Raw genomic sequence first — 18,372 nt, 5'->3', positions numbered from 1 at the left:
ACTAAGCTAGCCAACGGGAACGGGACTGCAAGCAGGCGTGTGTCTCAGGAGGGAGCAGCAAAGAATTTGCAGCCTCCTCATGGTTTTGTTCCAGCTGCAAATGAGAGGACGTGCCTTTAAAGCTGCTGTGGCTGCAGCAGAGTTCTACCAGTCACTCTGCAAGTCATGCCAAGAGTGTGTGAAGTCTGCAGCTGCTTAGAAATCGTTTTTCACTGAAACCACTTTTGTCCATCTCTGAACTCCATTTCGTTTACATGTAAAACGCTTTTGCATGAAAGTGTGTTCTGAAAACCACTGGGCTGGGCTGCTTGTCAGCATTGTGCTACACGAGCAATGAATATGTGGTAGCGTGCAGCTCCTTACTCGGCAAGGTTGACAGCGGTCTTACACAGCTGGGTTTCTAGGGACTATTTATTCATTTTAGACAACTTAGAGAAGACAAGTATTTAGATTACTTAGGAAAACTCCGAGACAAAAGAGCCAGGAAAATCTGACTTTTATTCCTTAAATACTGTGAAGGAAGATGGGGGAAATGGTCCCCTGATGAGGGAGGGCCAAAGAGCAAACAGCTAGGGATCATCAGTGAAGGCCCGGTGGGCATTAGGGAAGCGCTGGGGGCTGTAGTTGGGGTCTTCCTGCAGTCGCTTCTGTATATCAGCCCGGAGCTAGAGAGAGAGAACAAGCAGGTTGGAGGGGCACCGGCCAGGGCCCTAGGATCCCAGCAAGCACGCGAGGCCATCCCCTAGGAGCTAGCGCTTCCCACCAGCCACGCTGTCAGAAGCCGAATACGGCATCACTGAGCCTTCCCAGATGCCACTAGGGGAAAACTTCAAAATATCACGTAGTAGCCCCAGACTGACCAGTTAGTCTCTGAAGAAATTAGAAAAGAGAGGCCCTAGCCCGACCCCTCCCACTACACCATCCCTATTCTGCTTCAAGGTGGGGGCACCTGCTGCCTGTAGCTCTCCTGAACCTCTGGTGCCTCCAGGTCCCGGCTCAGGCTCTCGGGGCTCGTCAGGGGCCGAGCTCCGGCTGCCTTAGCTGCCCGGCTCACGGCCTCTGAGAGAAGCAGCTGGGGGCCCTCACCCTGCATCGTCTGGGGGACAGGGGGTCGGGAGGGAAAAGAGGATCGACGTCAGATCCAGTGCCAACCACCCAGCTCACCCTTTCCAGGAGCCAACCACTGAGTTTCTAAGCTAGTGGAGAGAAGGGAACTAGTTCACGAGTGGTTCTGCCGGCAAAAACACCTCCCTAATTTTATCTGGCTCTGACCAAAACACGACACTTGCGCATCCTGGACTCACTCTTCAATACCAGAAGGACAGGGTAAGTGGAGCCATCGGCACTCGGCTAGTCAGTGAGAGGAAGCCGCCTGTGAGGAAGCAGGCCCTCGCCACACAGGGGAGTCAGGCTGTTGAGGGACGACCACACTGCTGGCATATGCTAGCGTGAGGGTGTGCCGCAACCACCACGAGCAAATCAAGTCCCAGGAAGGTTTCCTCACCCCATAAGTGATAGGACAAAAGTAGGAAGAAGTCCTTCCAGCTCTAACTAGTCTGATTCTAACCACCCGGGGGGAACTGGATGAATCGAGATCCTCAGGGAAGAGGCAGACCAACCTTGCGTCTCTTGGCAGGCATACCACTGAGGTAGGCATCGCTCAAGGGGGGCTGCGGCTTCACTTTCCGCTGGCTCTGAATGTCCTGCTGGATAATCGGGACCCACTCCTGTGGAGGGAAAGAGGACGAGGAGCTGGCGCCACGTCCAGCTATCCCTGGTGCTCCAGCTCTCCTCCCGACACTTACTGGGGGGACGGCAGCTGCCCAAGGCTCAGTCTCGGCTGCAGCTCCGTCCTGCTCTTCACGGGAGCCGCCGCCGCCGCCCTCAGGTGCAGGAGGAGGCCCTCGAGACATGGCCTCTTCTGCCGTTGTTCCTGGGGCCGGGGAGGCATTCTCCCGCTGCAAGTTGGAGCGGGAAAACATGGGCTTCAGCATCCCCAGCCTCCAGCCCTTCCACCCTCAGCCCTCCCCGCCACCTTATCTGGCCCCTCAACCTCTCCCTGGTACCTGAGGCTCAGGAGAAGTCCTCTCTGATCCCTGAACTTCCATCGGCTCCTCAGGAAGTGGCTAGGAAATTGGACAAAAAAGCAGAAGAGCACAAAAGGCCTTCTCAAGCCTCTCCCGTCCCTGCAAGTCCCCTGACCACACTGCCCATCCAGGCCCTTACCTGGGGTGGGTCGCCAACCCTGCGGACGTATCTGAGGATGGCATCGGGGCCCACAGGCATGTGCTCCAGAACCACCTGAAGCCTCAGCCCCATCATAGTGGTCAGCCAGCTCACCAGGGACGGGTTCACCCCACGAGACATGCGACGCTGAGGGCAGAAAGCAGCCTTGGAACACAACACCTTCAACCAGCTTTTGAAAAGTATCAAAAGGTAAAGGACAGCAATTTGGAGAAGGCAAAACAAGAACTGCAGGACAGCAGAGAGAACAAAGGCCCGGGGGCTGCGCGGTGCTTACTATCCGGCCATTGATGACAGCAGCGAGTTCCATCTGCTGGCCCCCCAAGCAGTGCAGGTTGAGGGCCAGGCACTCAAACAGGCCCTGGTTACACAACTCCAACAAACGGGCCCCAAATCCACTATCTGTGGACAAGACAAGAGGTGGGGATGCTGGCAGCTGGCACCCCGCGCCTCGCACCCCCAGCCCTGTGCGCCTGGCCGCCCTCACCTGTGCAGTGCAGCACATGAGCAGCAATGCTGTTGAACTGCTCCTGGAGAAACTCCAGGTTGGTCCGGATGATGTCCACACCAGGCTGAACCTGCACCAAAGACTGAAAACCAAGACACACGGAGACCCCCAAATCAGGGAGCCTGGAAGACTACATTCGCTCCGAGGCGGTGGGAGGAACAGCAGCTACCCCGGCCCCCCGGGAGATGAGGAACTCACGAAACTCTCCCGCACGTATTCTTCCAGCCCCGTGATCAATGTGTGGGTCGCCGTCTAAGGGCAAAACAGCAGGAGTTCAGATCCCCCACCCTGGCCTGTGAGACATGCCCTCCCCTCCACCTCCAGTAAGTGCAGGGCTCAGGCTGGAGCGATCGGCACTTTAGGTGACAGAGTGGAGTCAAGAAAGAGAAGCTGAAGAGGAGCATGCGGCGGCCCCCGGCCTTCATTTACCCGTATGTTACCGGGTGTGGGCTCTTGGCCACCCAGGTAGTGCTGGTGGAAAAAGGACCGCAGCTGGGGCTGGAGCCGCTGCAGTGGCTGGAAATGGCCGTGAAGAAGCATCACCACGTCTACCATGGAAAAGTTCTGGCACAAAAGAGAAAGCAGGGCCCCGAAGAATCCTAGGGACAGGGGCTGAAGTCAGCAGTGGCCTTTACCCCCTGCCCTGCCTGTGCACCACCAACCCATCGACCTCATCCAGCTCCAGCAACACTCCTTGACAAAGGTCATCAACCTCCCCTCCCCTCCCCTCCCTGGAGAAGACCAAGGCACCCTCGATGGCTCACCGAGGGCCCCATCTGCCCCAGGCTCGAAGATGTTACTGGATCCGCTGAGGCGCTGGATGAAAGCAGCGATGCTCTCACTGCTGCCGGCCCGCGCCCCCAGGGAGCCCAGCAGGGAGTTCAGCACACCCTGCACCACAGATGTAAAAAACTCCGGTGAAAGGCTCTCAAGACCCAGGCCTCCAGGACTCCCTGTGCCACCAGAAGGGGACCCTGGTGGGGGCACAGTCTGCTGCTCCGGTGCTGGGGGCGGGGGCGGCGGCGGCGGCGGGGGTGGAGGGGCTGTCTGTGCTGCCTGGCAAACAGAGAACACACAACAGAAGACAAGGTGAAAACGGGGACGAGACACCAGAAAGGCACAGGCTGAGAGAAGCCCAACAGGAGAGCCCCACTGTGGTCTTTCCTCCCTGGAGCAGAATGAACACATGTGGTGACATAGCAGCAGACTTAGGTGGGGCTCCAGCCCCTCTCCCCCTGAACGCATTAGGTTACAAAACAGCAATGCCAAGTACTATGTCCTCATAGCCTCAGCTGCTGCTTCTCCCAAATGGGGATAGGTGGGGAATCGGAATCAATGAGGTCCCAGGGCTCCCTCCCATCGACAGGCCACCAGGGACCGTAGCCCAGCAGCAACATCACAGAAACAAGGCACCAGCACCTGGCTGGACCAGCAGGTGTGGGGGGGAGCCAAAGAGCAAGCCAGCAACTCACCTGCAGAAAGTCAGTCATGCCCTGTAGAAAGGCGGGGACGCCGGGCATGGCCACGGTGATGGTGGGAGAAGCCATGCCAGGCCCGCCGGCCCCAGGCCCTGCTGGCCCCAGCAAGTTCCCCAGGAGCTGAGAGAACTGCAGGTCGGCGGCCGAGGGCTGAGGGGGAGGAGGCTGGGCAGGCCCCCCGGGAGCAGGGCCAGCTGTGGTAGCGGTGTTGGTAGTGCCGGCACTAGCTGAAGCAGTGGCAGGGGCTGGAGGTGGAGCCATTCCTGGAGTCCCCTGAGCTGGAGAGACCAAAAGAGAAAAGTTGAACTCTGTAGAGAAACGAGACACCACAGCATCTCATTCTGGTCTTGTCAACAGGAAGGCAAGGAAAAAGGATCTGTGGAGAAAACTGGGAAGCGCTCGTCAGGAGACTGAGGAGCACCGGCCTCCAGGGTGGTGGACATCCCTTCAGGTTGAGACGGGCAAGAACAAGGACTCACCCACCAGAACAGGCTGCATCAGGAGCTGCCCCACAAGGCCGCTCACCATCTGGGCCAGAGAAGCATTGGTACCTAGCCCGGAGCCCTGCTGGAGGGAGACAGAAACAGCTTTCAGTCCTGCCCTGCCCATTCCCCACGAGGATTCTTTCCCCAGACTCCCCCCAACGAGAGCTCCTCCATCCTTACTCACTAGAGTACCCGAGACGGGGGGCCCCCCAGGATGGGAAGGCCGAGCCTGTGGAGGGGTGGGCCGGGCAATCACCACCCGGGTCGGAGCCGTAGGGAAGCCTGGCACCTGCTGTCCTGTGGGTGGCAGAGGGGAGACCGAAGAGGGCTGAGGGCCGGGCCCTGGCCTGCTAGCCGACAGCACCCGCCACCATGGACCGTGCCCCACCTCCCAAGCTTCCCCTTCCGGGTTATTACCTGCGGCCGCGGAGGCAACAGCTGCCACCATGGCCTGATGAGTGATCTGGTGGGCGACGGCGTGCATGAACTCAGGGGGCAGGGAGGGCAGCTGGATGAGGGTGGAGCCTGGGGGGCGGGTCTGATGTAACCTTGAACCTGGACCCCCTTCAACCCACCCAGTCGGCCCTACCCCTTCTCTACCCAGAGCTTGCCTGCTCTGATACCCTCACTCTTACCCAGGGTCTGGCCATGACCAGGGGGTCCTAGGGGGCCAGTGGGAGCACTCGGAACTCCACCAGGCTGTGTGCCGGAATCTGAGCAGGGAGACAGAGAGAGTGGCCCTGAGGCAGGTGGCACCAAGGCTTAACCACATCCTCCTGTGACCAGCATCCTGCTGGCCCCTACCGTCCCCATGAGAAAGCCCGCTTTTCCCTCCACCTAGAAGGGAGGAAGCACTCCCTTCGCCACGCAAACAAACCTGCAGGGACAAGCAGTCCCTCCTGCCCTTCCCAGCACATGTGCACTCAAGCTTCTGTCCTGGTTCCTCTGCTCCATCCCCACCCTCGCTCTCTCACATCTCTGTGCCAACCCACCTCCCACATCGTGCTGCTCTTCTCTACCGACAACCAACCCTCATTCACCTTGGATATTCATGTGCATCATGACCACGGGTTCCACGCTCTGGTGGGAAATTCGGATGACCCTCGGGTGACTGGTGGTTGGGGGGGGAGCTGGCCCTGGCGGGGGAGCCCCCTCGGTTGAAGACTCGACAGTGGTAGAAGTGGGAGCCAGGGACGAGGCCTGCCCAGGACCAGGGGGAGCTGCCTCCGCATTGGCAGTTGGGGGGGGCCGAGTCCCATTCCCCGTCATGGTCACAGTGGTTCCCACATTGATCTGGAAGAGACAGATACAGAAGTCAGAAATAAGTAAAACAAGAGCTTAACCCAGAGCATCCCGAGGTATACTGCTGCAGTCTCCCCGTTCTCCACCACTTTGTGTTTCCGAGGTCTCTACCCCTTCTCAATTCAAGCCTGACAGCTACTCTGGGTCATGCGCCATCCCTCCAAGGCTCCCTGGACCCACCTGGATGGGAATGGCTGCTTGCTGAAGCACCATGGGGGTAGTGTAGTGAGACATGGGCCGGACCACATGCAGGTGTCGTGGGGGCGCACAGGCCAGATTGCAGCGCAGGTCAGACAGCGCCACGAAAGTGTTACCCAGCAGCCGCAGGCTCTCCCCCACTAAGTTGATCAAGCGCTGGTCCTCTTCTCGGCCCTCCTGCTGTAACCCCCAGGGCCGAGGACAAGAAAGCAAGACATATTAGGTTGCAATAAACCTTGACGACAAAAGCAGGTAACACCCTTGAAAAGCCCCATACTCTCTATCTCTATACCTTCAGCTATAGCCTTGGAAGGTTCCAGGTAGACCGGTCTCGGCAAATAACTTCTATATCGAATACGCAGAAAGTTCCCTATTACAACAGGCCTTACAGAAAATCAGTACAGCATCATCTACTAATCTCCCTCACTCTACCTAAGCTTCCTGAGTAATTGAATCAAGGAATCAAGAGACAGAAACAGTAGATTTACGCAAAGATCATCACCTTCCCTATACAAAAGAACACGTCATTTACTCACAAGTCTATAGAACTGTTTTGTTGCAGACAGTATTTTTTTGGAAGAAAGGGTTAGATGTATTTCTGCCTGTTCCATGTGGGACACAACTGGGGGTGAGGGGGTGGGTGGCACTCACGTTATTGTTGTAGTCCGTGGTGGCAGCAGTACCCAGAACCTCGTAGTAGCGCTGCAAGAAGGGCTGAAGGCGGCTCTCAAGCCGCTGTAGCTCCTGAAGCACTTCGACATACTCCGCAGGGGAAGGATGACTGTGGGCAACCCCAAGAGGCAGTGAGCCGAGGCCTTCCTTAGATCCCCAACCTCCAAGCTGACAGACTACACCTGCCCTGTCCCCCTGCAGCCTCCCAGACCTCTGGCCCCATCCCTTCTAGCACTAGCAGAACACCTATCCTTCACCTGCACCCACGGGAAGACAAGAAGAAAAATAATTGCGTCTGTCTTTCTTGCCGCACAATCCCATCCCTACGATGGCAAGAAACTTAACTCTCAGAAAGGAACATAATCTATGTGAACTCAGGGGAGAGAACCTTGATTGGGCTCAGGAAACAGCATCTGTATTTCCTCAGCCGAGAGAAGAGCTTCTGGCTCAACTGCCAGCCCCAACCTCATTCAGCTGGTCCGGAACTCTCTCTGCCCTGCCATGCTAACCCCAGAGGTAAGACTGTCCAGCAATTCTCTTCTCCTATCATCCCCTTCCTGGTTCTCACACTTCACTTAGGACTCCCAACCACTCTCCCAGAGGGTCCCTCTGGTTCTCACTTGGGTGCATTTGTCTCTGGGGCAGGTGCTGGGCCCACTGGGGCTGGGCCAGAAGGGGTGAGTTCCGGGCTCTGGGCTGAGGCACGCTCCTCCACTTCTTCTGCCTCCATAGGCTCCCGAGGAGGCACTTCACTCTCAACTGCTTCTGATGTTTGAGAGCTCAAGGCTACCGGCTCCGAGGCCACAGCTGGTGTCTGGGGGGGCGGCTGACTATGCTGTGCTTGGGGTCCCCCTCGACACTGAAGTGGAGAGATTCGGGATACCAGAGGAAGAGGAGACTGCTGCAGATTACTCAGGTCAACACAGAACGAGTGGAGAAGGAACTCTAACTAGGCTCCCTGAAGGCAGGGCTTTGCACTGGTCTGACTCCCTAGCAACCATGCAAAACTTTTAACAAGACACATAATAAAAAGCTGTAATGCTTAAGGGTTACTAACAAAATAGAAGAATTATGGTTCCCTAAGCTTCCACAAGAAGAGTAAAAAATGTCACAAGCTACAATCACAACACAAACGAATGGAATTGGGCCATCTCAGCTCAAATATGCTAATTAAGAAACTATAATTGAGAAAAGATGCCATGAGAGTTATCTGACCAATGTGAAATAAACTTCCCAGATACCAGGCACCCAGAGGATTGGCAGGAACAAGATAGCCCAACAAAGATACTTTTTCACCCCAAAGAGTGAAGACTGAAGAGAAGAGACCAGATTAGGCAGGAAGAATCCAGCTGATATGGCCAGTCATGCCTTCGCCACCAGGTGGACACAAAACCATTAAGAAAGAATGAAGAAACGGACAGACCCTAGCCAGCCTTGCCCACTGACCTCCATCCGGGATAGTAAGGTTTGTATATCCCTGATCATGTGTTGAGCCATCACCAGCCGTACTCGGGGCTCACTCTACGGTAAAAGAAGTACAATCAGGGTACGTCTGAGATGAAGCCATGCACTCTACCACCCACTGAACCAGGGCCGAGTGGGCTCCTCACCAGGTCCATCCCATCTCATGGCCTCCTTCTCCCAGATCCCCTTCCCTGACCCTCCCAGGCCCGTGATACCTGAATCGGGGCCTGTTCCATGTTGATGTGAACATCCACAGCAGAGCCGTCACTCTGGGAAAAGGGTAAGGGAAGTTGCTCTGGGAGAAGCCAAATACTAAGGCCCCCACACCTCCAACTCATTCTCTGGAGCCCCACCCTTTTTCTCAAAGACTGAGGCCGTATCAGACCGCAGGACCCTGGAAACCCAATCTAAAGACCAAGACACCTTTCTTATGAGCTCTCTGCTATTACCACAACCAAACCACCCCTCCCCACAAAAACTGTACTATGTGGAACACAAGCTTACAGGAAGGTTAAAGGTTCCAACCATGACATAGCTGTTGGCATTCCGGTCATGAACAGAGGCCCCAGGCCCCCGAGTACCAGGCGGGGGTCCTCCACCATGGGTGGCTGAGGCAGATCCTATCCCAGAAGATGCCCCAGAAGGGAGCGGAGTCTGAGGAGGAGCCCGTTCCACCAGGTGAATAACCTTTCCCCCAACATCTGCAGGAAAAACACACACACACACACACACACCAAAGCATTATATAATCAGGTAAGCCCAATGCCTCAATTCATCTCTCTAGACAGCTGCCTCAACAACCTCTGAACTGCCTCCCCCAAACTCTTACTGTATTCCTGGAGCTTCTTATCATCCTGCAGAACTCGTCCCTGATAAATGAGCCGTTGTTTCTCAGAGGGAATACTAACAGAGGCAGCAATGTGCTCTTTAAACTCCTTTACATTCATCTACAAGGAAAAAGAGACAAAAAACTAGCAGCGATTGGAGGAGAGGAGTACGGAAGGGGAACAAGTGACTTTTGGGAGTGAGGGGTAAAAACCACTCAACCATAAAACCGCTACCCATTTGTCTTGACTGTGAGGTAATTATTATGCAAAGCCCCAAACTAAGACATTTTAACACCTGTCAAAAAAGACAATAAACATTAACAAAGTTCAGATTATGTGCCCAGAGAAAAATATGTGGCTGAGAAACAGAAATACTGAGTGACATATCCTTCTCTCCCCGCTCCCAAAAGAATGTGTCTACAGATACCAATGACCCCTCCCCAAACACAAAATGCTACAACTCTGCAATCTCAAAGACAAATGCAATGATAAGGAAGCGGGAGTAGAAAATCAAGAAAGGAAGGTTCAACAGAGCAGAAAGAAAAGAGCAAACACTTTCCTAACTGTAGTAGTGATTCTTGGGAAGCACCAGTTTACATACATCTAATCACAAGGACCTATATGATTTTTTCTATATGTTTTAAAAGCTACGGAACAACCCCTCATGATTTTGTCTCAAAATATCACAGGAATTAATGGCATAACAGCCATGTCTGTGGCGCTAAAAACAAAAGATTCAAATTATGCCACACACACTAGTGATTCCGCTCAGCAGTGTGTTAGAGTTCTACCTGCATTATAGGCTCTGACTTCTAGCCTTTAAAGGCATAAAACAGGGATCCCTGGGTGGCGCAGCGGTTTGGCGCCTGCCTTTGGCCCAGGGTGCGATCCTGGAGACCCGGGATCGAATCCCACGTCGGGCTCCCGGTGCATGGAGCCTGCTTCTCCCTCTGCCTATGTCTCTGCCTCTCTCTCTCTCTCTCTGTGTGACTATCATACATAAATAAAAATTAAAAAAAAAAAAGGACATAAAACAGACCTGACCAATTTTTAAGACTTGAGTTTTGGATCTCTGTTCTGTTTCCCTTCCCAAAGGCAGGAGCCATGTCTGTCCTCTTGGGCTGGGGTTCACTCATGATGCTGGCATACGTATTTCTCCCTCCGTATTTTCCTCTGCACTGAATTCTTTCAAGGTGGGAAAAGGCAGAACAAAATCTGCCTCATTCGACAGAATCCATACCTTCTCCCTCAACAACAAACACCAGAAAACGTCCTATCTAGAACGTGAACAAAGGAACCAATGAAGTAAGATTTAAGGACCAAAGAAATTCGGTTCTCTCAGGATAACAGACCTACAACAGAAAGAGTTAATGGGTGTCTTCCAAAAGTACTGGGGTCTCACCTGGGCCCCCACAATAAATGTCCGAGTCTGAGAGTCCAAGGTCTTCACCAGCACCTCCAGGCTGTCAGGCTCCTCCATACTGGAAGTGGTACTGGTACTATCAGTGGGCTCCATCGCAGATAGATCTCTAAAGAATAGAGGGAGGGAAGCCTCCTGTCGCCCAGAGCTGATTTTATATACCCGGAAGCCTCACCGGCTTGAGTCTCCGCCCTAATATCTGAAGAGTTTTTCCCGCACGAGCCTACACACTCACACCCGCCCCCATTCCCCTTCTGATTCCGAGGCACCAGGAGAGAAACACAAAGGGCAGGAGATCGACGGCACAGGGAGCTGGAGGACGGGCAGGTGGGAGGGGCTCCGCAATGCCAATCACAGTAAGGGAGGGCCAGTCAGGCTGGGAAGCCGGCAAAGTAGGAAGCAGGAGACTCGTGTCATCACCAGTCGCGATACGACAAAGGCCCCAAAGGTCGGCAAACCCCCGGGAGCACACGCGAGCGGGGGGAGGGGGGAGTCGCGCCAGATTTTGCGGAGACAGTGGTTTCGCGCACGCGCGCCACGCCACGCCCACCGAACCCGCCTAAATCACGACAGACCCGAAATGACGGACACGCACGGGGGGCCAGATTGGCTAGCTGACTGCCCCCCTCTTCCGCCTTCCCTCGATGCTCCAGGAGAGCGGCGCAATCAACACCACACACACGCACAAACCCCACCGCAACCCACACCACCACCCCGGGCTCCGCCCCCGACTTCCCCACGGTACCGTCACTTCCGGTCTCCCCCAACTTGCCACCGATGGTCACTTCCGTTTCCCCGATAGTATTTGGGGATCGCAAGGCGGTACTTCCGGCTCCCCCCAGGTCCCGAAGTTTTACTTTTGTTGGGAACGATGAGGAAGTTCGCGGCCCCAAACAGTGAGTTCCTTGGGGCCAGACGGGCCGGGGCCGGCCTGGATGGGAGGGAGCCGAACACCCCGAGGAGCCACCGCCACCGTCGCCCGGGGGGCCGTCCTGCGCCTGCGCGCGTCGCACTACGCATGCGTACACCTTTAGGCACCGCCCAACCCCCGCTAACGCTGTTCTTGTCTGTGTACGGGCTTGAGCTGTAGGTGGTTGAGGTGGCTACTTTAAATGCCTGAAAATAATTACCAGGTGAAAGACTATGTTTCAAGAGGCTTGGGACAGTTGTGTGCCTCTAGCGGTTTGGCGACTGGGGATTATGCCTCGTGAATCTCTGTTAAAGTCTTGGCCGGCCGAGAATTTGAGGCGGCACTGCGCTGGCCTCCTAAAATTCTGTCTTCGGCGCCTCCGGAAGTCCTCCTTTCTCTAGGCGTTGGAGGTGGTTCGCGAGCAGCCGGGGCGTGCCGCCGCGTGGTTGCGGCCGACCTCGGCGCTGCGTGGTGGGCGTTTGGCTGGACGCGGGCGCCATGTTCCTCGGTGGCAGCGTGCGGCCGGTGGACACGCCATGTTGTGGAGCAACTACGGATTCACTGCTTCACAGGACTCTCCTCAGAAAGGGCGCCTCCGAGTTTGGGAATTGGAAGGGAGTGGAGTTGGACTGGGCCGAAACACAGGATTCCGGCCCTGGAGCACTGAAGGGGCCACCGAAGGGCTTCCGCAGGCCGGGGTCCCCCGGCGGACTGGGCAGTGCTCACCGCCTGAGCCCCCAACCTCGGCCTCGGGTAGGCCTGCCTGCCTCCCTTCCGGGCCCACGGCCTTTGTGGGGCCTGTCGTTCCTACTCGATTCCCAGTACTGATTCATAAGAGCCCTAATAAATAATTGTTTAGCGAGCACTTGGTTTGTAACAGGAATATACTCAGGGCTTTGCGTACTGTCCTGTTTAAAAGCCTTTCAATACCGGAGATGGTCATTACATCCATTTTATAGGTGAGTACACTTAGGCAAAACTAAGGCAGAACCGACAAACCCCGGCCTACCAGCCCCCGGGTCAAGCACGTCTACTTTACTGCCCCAATAAACTACTGTATTTTATATATATTTGCTTCTTACTATAAGAAATGGTAAACATTAAACAACAAAAAAAAAAGAAATGGCAAACATTACTCCCAGATGTTATAATGAGCCCTCATATACCCGTTACCCAAATTTTCTTTTAACTAAATCACAATCCCATAACAAACCCTACCACTCAGAACAAATTGGCAGTCTGTGGTTTATACATAATCTATTAGGAAGCCCCATCTTTCATTGCATTAACTGCCCCACCCCCTTGGCACTATCAAATGACTGCTTCTTGACAACTATTTTCTTGCTATTTGAGAACCTGGAGCCCACCAGAAACTAAGTGCCTTTACAAACATTAATTATAGCAAATACTTCCTTCGGATTTAACAACAGGCAGGCCCTTGCCAAGGGCTTTATGTGCATAATCTCGTTTAATCCTGTGAGATTGACGATTTGGTCATCAATGAAATGAAAATGGAAAAAAAAAGGCACTGAGATTAATAAAACTGCAAGATCTAAGATCTAATACATAGTGGAGTTAGGGTTTGCACCCACTCTGCCTAATAACCAATATCTTCTAACCCTTACATCATGTATTCTCTTCTAATGATAAACATTAAGTGAGTGAACTTTTCTCAGGGGTGTACATACTGTTTCCCCAATTACTTCAGAAAGAAGGCCTCCCATCCACTAGGCCCCAGCACCTGGTTCATACCTGTTTTAAAGAACTTACCAGGCTGTGTACTGCAATGATTTGTTTTGTTTACTCAGCTATTTTTCTTTTTACTGCTCTCAAGGCCAGGGACTGTCATTCATTTTTATGTCCCTAGGGGCTTAGCTGGCACACAGCTGGGCCTCACAACAGTCTGCTAAGTGAATCAATGAAAGAATCAGTCTGCCTCTTTTCAGTGCTATACAACTGAGCAGATATCCAGCTCGGATACAGGTTGAAGGGCCACAGGCTTCTACCTGGAGGGCTCAGCTCCCATTAATTCATAAGAGACTCTGGACATGCCAGGGTGTATTATGGAGTGATGGCATTTAGAAGAGGGGGAGGAAGGCCTGAACACTGTAAGTAATCTATGATTGGGTTGGAAAACAAGGTTGAAGTTACTCATTAGCAGGTGAAAGGGTCAAGGGTCAAGGCAAGGGGGCTGGAAGCAGAGTGGACTAAGTAACAAGGGGGTGGGGGGAGAGCAGTTAAGGCACCAGCCACTTCACGAAGAGCACCAGCTCCCTGCTACCTGAAGATGTTCCACCAAGTATGGGCAGCTCTGCTCTATCTCTTTGGTATTCTCCTTAACTCCATCTACCAGTGCCCTGAGTACAGTCAACTGACAACTCAGGGAGTGGATGGGAAAGAGGTATGGACTGAGAATGGGGAAAGCTGATGGTGGGAGCTCTGAGGGACTTGAGTGGGTGGCCTTGGATGACCAGAAGCCATGCTGGGAACGAAAGGGAGAAAGGCTGTGAGTATCGTGATAATGAATGCAAGAACAAGTGGAAAAAAAAAAAAAAAAACACAGTACTGTGGCCATCAATGTGGAAACACGGTAGAATTGGGGGCTGGGTGGTTACTCAGGTTGATTGAGAGGGCTAAAAAGGAAAAATTCCTTAATGACTCCATGTCATAACCCACCCCTAGTCAGAACAAAGCAGCTGCCACGCCACTCCTCTAAGTCTTGCTGTCTTAAGAGTAAAGATGAAGAGGTTGAATGGGCCCTGTGGTGGGGACCCACCCTCTTCTGATCCCCTCATTCTCTGCAGTTCCCAGAGCCACACCTGGGCAGGTGGTACTTCATCGCAGGGGCAGCTCCCACCAAGGAGGAGTTGGTGACTTTTGACCCTGTAGACAACATTGTCTTCAGCATGGCTACAGGCTCTGCCCCCATGCAGCTCCAGCTTCGTGCTACCATCCGCATGTGAGTGATGAGGCAGGGGCACCAGGAGGTGCAGTCTCTGCCCAAAATATGAGCACCCACCCACCAAGAGCTAGGCTCTTTGGGATATCCACTGTTTTTGGCCCACTAAGTTCAACAATTCTGTTAGTTTCCCTCTGAAAAGAGATGAGCCTACCCAACCATCCCTTGGTAGTTTGAAACTTCAGAGAGAAATAAGATGGGATAAATAGAGGCTGGTACTGTGTGGCTGGGAGGTCACTGTCTTTTGTCTTTGCCACCGCTTCTGTAGGAAAAATGGACACTGTGTGCCCCGGAAATGGATCTACCACTTGACTGAGGGGAGCACAGATCTCAGAACTGAAGGTTGGTGTACTCCGGCCTTCACTCTCCCCATGTCCCCTGGGCTTGCTTGGTTTTGCATCTCTGTCCTCACACTTCCCCCCCCAACAGGCCGCCCTGACATGAGGACCATGCTCTTCTCTAGCTCATGCCCCGGTGGAATCATGCTGAAAGAGTCAGGCCACGGTTACCAGCGCTTCCTCCTTTATAGTGAGTGGGGATGCCAGACAGGAAGGGTTGGAGAGAAACACAGGAGGGCGGAAGAGCCTCTCACTCTGGGCCTTATGAAATCATCCCAGGAAGGACTGGGTGCTTCCCCTCACCAGGGCAGTGCTGAGAAGCTGGGACTTTGATGGGCCTGGCCCTGCCCTGCTCTTCCAGATCGCTCACCACACCCTCATGAGACATGCGTGGAGGAGTTCCAGTCCCTGACCTCCTGCCTGGACTTTAAGGCCTTCTTACGGACTCCCAGGAATCAAGGTAAGGGGGTAAAGTCCCACAGAAGAGGACTAGGACTCACCAAGTCTTCTGCAGGTGCTGGATGAAAGGGACTCAAGTGATGTCACTGGAGGGCAGGCCAAAGGCTGACATTATTAGAGTGGCTGTGCTGACACCTCCATTTGTGTCATAGGCTGTGATGTCACCTGAGGGAGCCAGGCTGGGCTCTGGGCTACTCAAAAGAGAGGTTCCTGAGTTTGTGGTGGATAAAAGGAGGGGGGGGGGTCAGACACAGGGAAAAAGACCTCAGAGACCCCTTCTTTGATGTGGGGAAGAGCAGAAATGCATTCTCCTCTACCCCACCATCACCAACCTTGCTTTTTTCCCTGGAGTTCCTTCCTTTCCATTCTCTTCTTTTCTCCCTCCTCCCACCAGAGGCCTGTGAGCTGTCCAGTAACTGACCTGTGGCTTCATCTGTGCCCCAAATGGATATGGTGAGAGCTACAGTTGTGCTGGGGGAAGGAGAAGCTGGAGACTCCCAACTCCCTTTCAAGAGTAATAAAGATGATTTTTCAGTCCTCATCTCATTTCGGGTTTGTCTCCAGACATCAGTCTTCCCCACCTCTATCTCAGTACTTCCTTGCACTTTCTACTACCTAAACCCCCTGCTGGACGGCGTCAGGAAATGACACTGAGTGGTGGTAACTCTCTTTGTAGTGGTATATTTAGGATTTGATGTGACACATTTATTGCTGACTGTGCAAACACCTAGTCCCAGAGTGGGAACTCCAAGCTCCAGTTCTTCCCCATACTGCCTGTCTGAACTGCCAACCCCTCTGAATCGGTCCTCCTGCCTATATGACCTGCACCATACCCACTCCCCCTGGCTCCTGGGAAGATCCAGATCCTTCCTGCAGGCTCCTAATCACTGTAGGCCCCTATCCACACCCCTTAACCCACCTGCCTCAGTCCCATTCTTCCCTACATGGCTTAGATCCTAGGATCCAAGGGATCCCTTGGGTCTCCAACCACCCTCTTACCCTAGTCAGAAGCCTTTCTGTCCTGCTTCTGGTCTCCACCTCTGGGTAGTTTTGAAAGGTAACGATGACTCTTTAGTCTTTATTTTTCATCACTATGCTTTTTTTTTTTTCTTTTAAAAAGTAAAGGTGGAAAGAATAAACGAAATGGGAGAAATGTAAAAGCAAGAAGTAACAACAGCTGGTGAATTCAAGGGCCATATCCCCATTGTACATAAACAGATGCCCTAAATAGCTCTACTCTCCTGTGTGTGAAGGAAGGCCATGCCCTCATACTCTGGGGTTTCTTCCCCATTCCTGAGGTCCCTATGCTTACATCTGGGTCATGGCCCCCACTCTCCTACACCTACTCTTTCTCCCACCCCACTCAGGGTTGGGTCACTAGGTCACACCCTATCCTGCAGGCATAACCCCTCTCCTGGGTCTCCTCTATTCCTTACCCTCCCTCTCCAACTTCTCATCCTCCAAGTCAGTGGCTTCCTCCTCCCCACTGGGCTCCCGGAGGCTGACTGCCAGCACCAGGGCCTGTAGGAGACCAAAGAGGCAGGCAAAGTGCAGAGGGTGAGCAGTAAGTAGGCTCAACACAGCATGGAGCCCATGCAGAGCAGCTAGGAAGGATAGTAGCCCATGCAGCCAGAGGCCCAGCGGTCCACGCAGGCCCAACGCGTCCAAAGCTGCTCTCAGAGGGCGTGAGCACAGCCCCAGCAGGGCTGAGGCAAGCAGCTCCAACAGATGCAGAGTCAGGTTGGTTGATATCTGCAGACTCTCCTCTGGGCTCCCCAGGTACTGCAAGGGAGCCCCTGTTCTTCCACCTGGATCCCCCTGCAGCCAGCCCAGCAGCTTCTGACGCTGCCCTGGCTTCTCCACTGGGGCTTCAGGCACAGGGGGGCTCAGTACCTCTTCAGGGGACACTCCAAGTCTGGTGCCACTTGAGTCCACAGGATCCCAGCCCAGTTTGGGAATGGTCCCTCCAGTCTCCAGTCTCCCAGACTCTTGAGTGTTAGAAGCAGTCTTGTTCCACTTGAAGGAATCCATTCTGTTGCTCCCCAGTTGCTCATCTCGGTACTCTCTGCTTGGTTCTGGAGCAGCCCCAGAGCTCCTCCGTGCCCCTGTGTCCTTGGTCTTGGGAGGCCCCACATCTCCCATGGTTTCTGGGGCACTATCCCAGTCACTCCCTGAATTCTCAGAGGAGCTATCCATTCGTCTGAGTTCTGGGGTAGGCAGGTCAGGCTTCGTTGGTTTCCGGTGGCCCCAGGGGCGAGGTAGCCAACCACCGAGGCGTCGCAGGAACATGGTTGGGATGTGTAGTGAGTCCCTAGATTCTGGGGCTGCTTCCTGGCACCGCTTAGATTTTCAGGTTTGGGGCCTGAGTGTCTCCTCTGAAGCCAGTCTGTTCCAGCTCAGAAGAACTGTTATCTGTTTTGTGAGTTCTACTCTGAACTCAGAAGTGGCTCTCCACTTCTCGGGATGCTGTGCAGCCTCAAGTGTGGAAAGCGGCTTGTTTCCTTTTCAATTTTGAGGTAAAGAAGAGAGGCACATCCAAATTCGTTCACCACCACCACTACCACCCCACACCCAAGATGCAGGACAAGAATCCCAGGACCTGACAAGGCCTGGGTTACCCCCACGGTGTTCTCCCTGGGTTTCTGGGTTTCCTTTCCTGCAGGCAGCACCCCAAGTTTCACTCACCAAGGCCACGCCCCAAGGTGCCCCAGAAACTGGGGAGGCGGTACTCCATCCAAGAGGGAAGGAAGGAAGGCAGGTGGCCCTGGGTCTCAGGTAATCCCAATCTGGAGAGTCCTGAACTGCTGACCTAAGGGAGCTCAACAACAGGCAATCAATCTCCTATTGGGGGTTAGGAGAGAGGTGTTGAGCAAACTCCAGCCAGCAGCGTTCTTCCCTTGATTCAGAGGGTTATGAATCCTACACAGCGGCCCGACCGGCAGCTGAGACGCAGCCTCCACAAGGTCAGGCCAGAGGTGTCTCGGGAAATCGTCGTCGCGAGGCCAAGCGCGGGCCTGCCGGGGTACCTAGGCGTCCGGGCACTGTGCACTGCGACCCCTCCCGGGCCGCGGCCTCCCCAGGCCGCCTGGAGCCGCAGAGCCCGGAAGC

At 54.2% G+C, this 18,372-nt stretch overlaps 3 protein-coding genes across 36 annotated transcripts; 1 reads left to right on the top strand and 2 right to left on the bottom strand.

Annotated features, from left to right (window-relative positions):
* Positions 1-479: 479 nt before the first annotated feature.
* Positions 480-15,443, bottom strand: BAG6 (BAG cochaperone 6). 31 transcript variants are annotated; one of them, XM_072833722.1, is made up of 26 exons: positions 15,306-15,443; positions 10,581-10,707; positions 9,181-9,298; positions 8,856-9,052; positions 8,567-8,620; positions 8,334-8,408; positions 7,508-7,788; positions 6,867-6,996; positions 6,198-6,395; positions 5,756-6,008; positions 5,351-5,428; positions 5,133-5,240; positions 4,900-5,012; positions 4,710-4,797; positions 4,225-4,508; positions 3,517-3,808; positions 3,182-3,351; positions 2,951-3,004; positions 2,732-2,834; positions 2,522-2,646; positions 2,227-2,373; positions 2,067-2,126; positions 1,806-1,958; positions 1,620-1,727; positions 950-1,096; positions 480-665 (listed from the first exon to the last, which is right to left on the bottom strand). In XM_072833722.1, the coding sequence occupies exons 2-26, from the start codon at positions 10,692-10,694 to the stop codon at positions 570-572; spliced, it is 3,546 nt and encodes a 1,181-aa protein (XP_072689823.1). In that variant the 5' UTR covers positions 10,695-10,707; positions 15,306-15,443; the 3' UTR covers positions 480-569. The 31 variants fall into 31 exon arrangements, with proteins under 31 accessions (XP_072689823.1, XP_072689821.1, XP_072689825.1 ...); XM_072833720.1 differs by lacking the exon at positions 15,306-15,443 and adding an exon at positions 11,344-11,622; XM_072833724.1 differs by lacking the exon at positions 15,306-15,443 and adding an exon at positions 11,344-11,622 and having other exon boundaries at positions 7,508-7,746.
* APOM (apolipoprotein M) lies at positions 10,923-15,805 on the top strand. 4 transcript variants are annotated; one of them, XM_072833750.1, is made up of 6 exons: positions 10,923-11,046; positions 14,313-14,467; positions 14,736-14,809; positions 14,897-14,995; positions 15,167-15,265; positions 15,659-15,805. In XM_072833750.1, the coding sequence occupies exons 2-6, from the start codon at positions 14,415-14,417 to the stop codon at positions 15,682-15,684; spliced, it is 351 nt and encodes a 116-aa protein (XP_072689851.1). In that variant the 5' UTR covers positions 10,923-11,046; positions 14,313-14,414; the 3' UTR covers positions 15,685-15,805. The 4 variants fall into 4 exon arrangements, with proteins under 4 accessions (XP_072689851.1, XP_072689852.1, XP_072689850.1 ...); XM_072833751.1 differs by lacking the exon at positions 10,923-11,046 and adding an exon at positions 11,895-12,261; XM_072833749.1 differs by lacking the exon at positions 10,923-11,046 and adding an exon at positions 11,933-12,467.
* A 124-nt stretch (positions 15,806-15,929) lies between these two features.
* C7H6orf47 (chromosome 7 C6orf47 homolog) lies at positions 15,930-17,700 on the bottom strand. The gene has a single exon (XM_072833742.1). It carries the CDS (start codon positions 17,551-17,553, stop codon positions 16,690-16,692), a length of 864 nt encoding a protein of 287 aa, XP_072689843.1. The 5' UTR covers positions 17,554-17,700; the 3' UTR covers positions 15,930-16,689.
* Positions 17,701-18,372: the final 672 nt, after the last annotated feature.

The sequence above is a fragment of the Canis lupus genome, chromosome 7 (genome assembly GCF_048164855.1).
Source record: "Canis lupus baileyi chromosome 7, mCanLup2.hap1, whole genome shotgun sequence".
In the NCBI taxonomy this organism is placed as follows: Eukaryota; Metazoa; Chordata; class Mammalia; order Carnivora; family Canidae; genus Canis; species Canis lupus.
This window is presented reverse-complemented; position numbering and strand designations above follow the sequence as displayed.